This window comes from Syngnathoides biaculeatus, chromosome 4 (genome assembly GCF_019802595.1).
Source record: "Syngnathoides biaculeatus isolate LvHL_M chromosome 4, ASM1980259v1, whole genome shotgun sequence".
Classification (NCBI taxonomy): Eukaryota; Metazoa; Chordata; class Actinopteri; order Syngnathiformes; family Syngnathidae; genus Syngnathoides; species Syngnathoides biaculeatus.
Genome location: NC_084643.1, coordinates 24,639,681 through 24,646,971, shown reverse-complemented (window position 1 = coordinate 24,646,971; position 7,291 = coordinate 24,639,681). Strand labels below are relative to the sequence as shown.

Below are 7,291 nucleotides of genomic sequence, written 5' to 3'. Positions count from 1 at the left end.
AATTCTATAACAGATTTTCTCAATTATTTAGTATTTTTGCTCATTTATGTCTCTATACTTTGCTTGTGAGAACGTTCAATTTAGTGATGAAAAATGGTTCCTCATCAGCTTTCAGAGGTTCAATCCTGCAGCAGCTGTTTCACGATATGACTGGAGGACTTTGGCACCCTATTCATTTCACCGCACTTGAGCGACATTACGAAAGGAGCAAACACTTCGCATTAAGTGCAAAAGTTGGGTTGAATCCAAAGCTCCGGCAAATGTTTGCTCCTGGTGGGATGGCAAAATGCAGCATACTTGTAAGCTTGTTTTACGTGTTTCTTTTCTAAAAGACGCTGACATGATACTTTTTTATCTGAGGCGACATGTCCTTGTTGACAGGCTCAAACACCTTCACCGCTTTACTGGATTCCTATAAAAAAAAAATGGTCAAAGCTAAGCTAAACACCGTTACAGAAACACATTGACTCAACTTTATGATGGATTGTGAGCGAATTTTGGCAAATAAAACAAAAGGAAGTCAGGAAACAGAAGTGTCATAAAAGAAGAACGGCACTACAAAAGAGGTCAGGTATTTATTGCAGACTTTCGCGAAGGCTGACCTCGATTGGGCAGTGTTGACATAAGTGTTGGTAAAAATCAATCAGACAGAACACAACATTACGATTAGCTCATGTTTTCTGCACAACTTTCCATTCCGGTGTTATCACGATACTGATTGTATGACGATATGGCAATGTACTTCATGCTTTGCAAATATACACTCCCCTCCAAAAGTATTGGAACGGCAAGGTCAAATGTTTTTGTTGTATGCTGAAGACATTTAGGTTTTAGATCAAAAGATGACTATGTGACAAATGTTCAGAATTCCACCTTTTAATTACATTTTACATGGAGTAGATTCTTATTTGCCGTGACAACAAAAGCTGTTGGAATGTCACTCCTGATGATCGTATTTTTTTTAAATTTCACACACTTGAAAGTCCAGACCTAAAGGCGTCTATAGTTATAGCGCTACCTACTCGTAAGAGGAAATAATATGTTTCATACTTTATTGTTCTCCTACTAGCAGGTTAGCTCACACACCCAAAATTCTTGATATGATTCCTGTATGTAATTTCAGGCAGGTGGACGTCCAGATCACAAATTTTCCTCAAGCCAAAAAAATACAAAGAAAAAAAATGCCCTTTTTGCTGCAGCCAAATATTTTTTTCTTTATTCATCAATGTTCCAACCTATTTTTTAAATAAGTCTTCCATCAATTACACCTATTGTTTTGATATGTGACGGGCATGGATTTAAATCCTTACGAGAATTGTACATATATGCTCCTGCCTTGGGCCCCAGACACCAATGTATTGCCATTTCCATTCATTTTCAAGGGCTTCCCAACGTGGCCAAGGGTTTGAGGGCCCACTCATCATCTTTATTTCAGTCACTATTTTATTACTATTTCAACTCATTTTACTTATATCATTTTTTTGTTATTTAGATGAATGTATTCTTTTTCCATTGTATTTTGTTTTTTGGTGTATAATCTGAAAAGCTTTGAGGTTTGTATCCAATTCATTTAGTGTTACAGTATATGTTTGTAGATTTTTTTTTTAATCCACTATAATTTTCCAAGCGTGTTTGCGTAGTCCAGGAAAGTCCAAATCAAAGTATGATGCAACATTTTTGGTTTAGATTCAAATGAACTCAAATAGCTTTAATACTTTCTTCACTGTAAATCTCCGACACGGCGTTGAAAAAAAATGATTCTTACCCAATAACTTGATCAATGAATTTATAATCTCATGTATGGACTTTTTGTTAGATGTGAAGATAAGGTTAGGGAGCTTTTCTCTTCTGTAAGAGGATGAAATTTGAAAACGCAAATGAGGTCAGAGTCTTATCCAATCACAAGCCGTAACGCCGTGACGTCCACGTCTTTTCCAGCCAATCAGTTATCAACACGATAGTAGAAAACTCGTCAACGCTGCTTTACCAGTCTGTCAGAAGGAGAGCTTCACCCCGGCCGTAGGGATTATACGCGGTTGTTTATTTTGTACCTTTCGGGGATCGGAAACCTTCCGAACATGGTGGTGGTAGCGACAGCAGGGAGCGGGGGCGCCCACAAACTGCTCCTGATCTCCGGGAAGCAGAGCGGCGGCTCGTCGACGGCGAGCTTCGGCCGCCCCATCTCGGTCGTCCTGCCGTCCGCCTCCAGCCAGGCGTCGTCCGACTCCGAGTCCAGCGGCTCGGCGGGGCCGCCGGTGCGCAAAAGGCAGCGGCTCACACATTTGAGCCCCGAGGAGAAAGCCTTAAGAAGGTTCACTTTGAATATTTTGTATGTGTGAAAATGATGTTTACCTCTGCGGACACTTTAATGTGAAGTGGGTCACGCGCAGGGATACTGTATTGTTTAAAAGGCACAAAATGGCGGTGACGTTTCCCCAAAGCGCAATAAAGTAGTTCCTCTCGTTTCTTGGGTTTTGTGGAGTTGTGTTGTAAAAATATTTTAAAATCTTAATTTCCTTGTGATGCGTTCATGTTTTCAAAATCATTTTGAAGCCAAGTTTTGAGTTTCAGTTTCTTCCTTGTGCTTTGATTGCATTTTCGCTGTTTTATTGATTTGTATGAATGTGTAGAGATTTTTATTCTGAAGCGTTCTCTAAAGTTAATTACGCCGTAATGAATCAATGATTTATTACTATGCTAGATAATTGGAGTGCTTAATAACCCGATCAATTGGACTTTAAAACTTGCTTATCTGGAGTCAGTGGACTTGCCCGGCAGGACTTTGACATGCCTGCGTGGCAGGAACATGGCCGGTTGAGGTGATTACGCAGCATCGCGGAAAGAATGCTCTCACTTATCCTCATTTCTTCACCCCCCCCCCCCTTTCCTCCTCCTCCTTTGCAGGAAACTGAAAAACAGAGTTGCAGCCCAGACTGCTCGAGACAGGAAAAAAGCCAAAATGGGTGAACTGGAACAGCAGGTCCTCGAGTTGGAACTAGAGGTATTTTTATTTATTTTTTGCAGTGACTAGACTGTTGTAATTTCCATTCATTCAAAAATGGCAATCAGTCCTGAGAGTTTAATTGCCCACTTAAGCTTTACAGTAAGTGCTAACCGTCAAGCAGGATAAACTTGTATTGTCTGCATTTTTCCAGAACCAAAAACTTCATATAGAGAACCGGCTCCTCCGGGAAAAAAACAGTGGACTGCTGATAGAAAATGACGAACTGAAGGAAAGATTGGGGTTGCACACCCTTGACACAAAGGAGAAGGTGTGACCTGAGGGCGGGGACCTGGGGAGGAAGGTTTCTTGGCAGCCTCGCACTCTGACCACCAATGTACTTGCCTTCCCAGGTTCAGGTGATGGTGTCTGGTGGGAATGAAGCAGGTTTGGGAATCGGGTCTTCTGAGTCCGCAGCACTCAGGCTACGTGTGCCTCTGCAGCAGGTGCAGACCCAGAAATTCCAAAACCTGAAGACTTCTCAATGGATACAGATGGTCCTGATGCTGCAGATAATGAGGTAAGCGTGCCAAGCACTTTATACGTCACTGACAAAGGTTTCCAATTTTGGCACCCCCTGCAAAGGAAACCATGTAGGGAAAAAAAACATACATTGTCTCTTTTAAAAGGAAAAGATTGTAGCACTTGTCTTAGCAGGAAGTAGCCAAAGAAGAAATTTAGCAAATTCTCCATGTACAATAATCACCTGCTAATAACATTATCCTAACGTTAGTTATTAGCAAGTCAACTCCTCTTTTTCAAATAACAGGAGCGTCTTTTGTTAAAATGCCTCACACATGCGAGGGATGGATCAAAAGTTAAAGCTGTCAAAATGGAATGTGGTATGTTGTGGCCAGCAGAGGTGCTGTTTGTACAGTCATGAATTTCTTTAAAAGTAGGGCTTCAACCCCCCCCCCCCCGCCCTGGGGACATTGTCATATTGGATCTCACTCACAATTTTGCGAGATCAGTCAATTAGAGCTCAGTCACAGAGTAAATTGAACTTGCAAGCCAATTTATGGCTGAAAGTATTCTCCCACCTCCTAAAAATAAATACTCAAATCTATTATCTCACAAGAAAGCAATTGAGTCTGTTTGCTGTACTTTTCAAAGTAGTTTTCCCTGGTGGAAATGTAGTGCGCCACAGCAACAAGTATGTGGTTTATGTTTCTTTTTTCCGTTTTGTAATCATGCTAAAATGAGGCTTAACCAAGAGAGCTCTGCAACGGGGTGAGAGTTCACCAGGCTAATCTGCTTTCCCCTCGCCCCCTTCTCCAGTCTGATCTGCTCTTGGGCATTCTGGACATCCTTGACCCGGAGCTATTCCTTAAGTCTTGCGAGCAGGAGTGCAAGGAGCCACCGGTGCTTCTGGTCGACAGAGGGGACCCAATACCTGCCGCCGCCCCTGGACCTCTGGGGACCCCATCAATTAAGCTGGAGGCCCTTAATGGACTGATCCACTTGGATCACATTTACACCAAGCCAGCAGAGGTGGCAATGGAAGACAGCGAGGAGAGCAGCAGCAGTGACGACGACGACAGCGTGATGGCTTCCTTCCCTGTCGCCGAGGTGGTGGACGAGGAGGATCTCTCCGTGAAAGATGAGCCGGAGGAAGTGGTCATCCCCACAAAGATGGATGACTTCCTCTGCATAGCGGTCGCCTCCTCCTCTTCCTCCTCCACTTCGCCCGCCATCAGCGGCCTGGACAAGGACGCCTGCCTGCCGGACAACTACAGCGACTCTGGATACGAGGGCTCACCATCCCCCTTCAGCGATATGTCCTCCTCGCTGTGCAGCGAGAACCCCTGGGACGACATGTTTGCCAGCGAACTCTTCCCCCAGCTCATAAGTGTCTGAACAAGCTCACATCTTGAGTTATATGAGAGAGAGAGATGTATATATTCACATACGGAAGCTGTAGTGTGGTTGCTCCAATGCTGGCTCAGCACAAGAGCTCCTTTTCACTTTACAGCAGGTCTGTAGTGCTCACCATGTCGCAATGGCTCATGGGAGATGCTGTTCGCTTCAAGAATGTTAATACAGTATTGAAAAAGGGGAAAGGGAGAAGAGAGAGGGGGTGTCATTTAAATTAGAAATATTTATTTGTGTATTCTGCTCCTGGGTCGCTGTATGCAAACAAGCTTCTTAATGTTGGCTGCTCTCCTTGTTGTCTTAATTACTGCATTAAAAAAAACTTTTTGCATTGCAGTTTGTTTTTCCTCATTGTGCCACAAAATTATGCAAATGAAGAAATGACTTTTTTTCATAATATAAACTGAAGCATCACTTTTTTTTTTTTTTTTTTTTCCCCAAGTTGTAACATTTTCAAAAACATGGTACATTTCTGTCAAATTGGCGTACAGTATATCAGTGCACTGTAGCTGCTTATCCTAGTCAGGGTCACGGGGTGCCGGAGCCTATCCCAGCTGACTGGGCGAAAGGCAGACTCGACCCTGAACTGGTCACCATTCAGTTGCAGGGCACATATAGACACTGGTGACCATTCACACTGTCATTGAGTGGCGTGGGCAACATGGGATCAGTTCCCAAAGTCAGGCAAGGGTTTACTACATCAGTGACTTAATTAGAATATACTATACAATACTCAGTTCAGTATATCTGATACAATTGATGACCTTGCACTTCAAATAGTACTTATTCTTAACATACTTAAGAGTACATGTCTGGTTCTAGTGCCTTAGTGAGATGTAATGGGATTTTAACTATTAAGAGGTAAAGAAAATCTGGTGAATATGCTAGTAAACACAGTTCACATACATTAAAGGTAACTTTTAAAAGAAGCTGCTGACTAGCCTGAATAAGGACTTGTGTTCTCTCAACCCCAAAAGAACATTAGCTGTATATTTGAAAGAGTCACTAACTATAAATGCTAATAAAGGTTTATTCAAAAGTGCGCAATATTCACATTTGCAACAGTGACTGACTAAAGTGGTGAAAAAAGAAATGCTGCAGTGCAGTGTTTGTTTTGGCTGGCTTCCTCTTGTCTTGCATAAGTCACTTCTGGGAAGGAGGGTTGCTTGTGTTACATAACACAGCTAAAATGACACGAAACACGAGATGCTTCGAAGTCGAAAAGGAAGTAAAACAATTGGTCATCTCCAGTATCGTTGTGAAAAAAATTCATATTTCTCCAACCTTAAGAGAGATTCACATTTGACATCTTTTAGTTTCTGGCTTTGGAGACCGCATGCTGGGGCCAGGCCAGGGGAACAAAAAGCATTTACAAGCTAACTTCTGGTTTTAACAGATTAAATCATTTTGTCATATCATTGATCCACTTGCTTGTCTCCATCTGCTAAAATCGGCGACCACGATCTCACATTAGCACGCTACAGTTCATTTTAAAGGAGACATACGTTAAAAAAAATGTCTTGACGTGTATACAAATAGCTGGGTCTATGGACTTCCTGCTTATCCACTTTACAACTAAATAAACCTGAGCTGACAATTTCCAATTTCCGCAGGCTAATCTATTTTACAGATTCCTGCCAACATTACTTTTTTTTTCCACTGTCATGAATAAATTGTCAATTAGACTTGGTGAAGATCCGTCATTTTCAAGCAGACACCAGACACTACAGAGAAATGGTATCTGCTCATCCATTTTCTATACTTTTTTTTTTTTTTAAGTTTGCACTTTCAGGTGAGCTGGAACCTATCCGAGCTGATGGTGAGAGATGTGGGGTACACCCTGGATTGGTCGCCAGTCAATTGACCCCTCCGTACAGGGCACTTAACCACGCCTCCTGAAGTTACGTCACCCCACTGTTGCTAACCTCAGACAAACAATTAGCAAAAACGGCGTCGCAGGAAGAAAAGACGAGAGCGAAATCGTCCGATTTACCAGCTGATTTTTCACTCGCATTCTTACCGAAGAGTGAAATATCGTTGAAGAGAAGACAGCAGGGCTTCAAGTATTTCAGCGAGGGGTATTTCAATGGTATTTCCATGCATATTGACAGAGAAACCATCGATATTAGCGCAAGATCTTTCCGGAGTCAGAGGAAGACTAAGAACCCACATAATATATTATAACCCAAAGACAAATTCGTCATTGACAGTTTCCTATTTTCGTGTTACCTTATCACACTTGTGTGCAGAATCTGTATGTGTATCTGTATAGCCGTTTTTGAACCGCCGTATGAAGGAAAAGAAAAAGGCGAGGCTTGATTTACGAGTTGTTTCTCTCGTTTTCTTTGTGTAACGTCACGCGCTCCCCTCAATAATTATTCTCGAATTAGTGCCGAACCTACGTAAGTCCCGAATGAG

At 42.3% G+C, this 7,291-nt stretch overlaps 1 protein-coding gene across 1 annotated transcript; it reads left to right on the top strand.

Moving 5' to 3' along the window:
* The first annotated feature begins 1,967 nt into the window (after positions 1-1,967).
* Positions 1,968-5,209, top strand: xbp1 (X-box binding protein 1). Its single transcript, XM_061818084.1, is given in 6 exon segments — positions 1,968-2,311; positions 2,905-3,001; positions 3,156-3,272; positions 3,355-3,435; positions 3,438-3,521; positions 4,280-5,209. Coding segments are annotated over 6 exon segments (1,191 nt in total). The 5' UTR covers positions 1,968-2,078; the 3' UTR covers positions 4,859-5,209.
* The last annotated feature ends 2,082 nt before the right edge of the window (positions 5,210-7,291 follow it).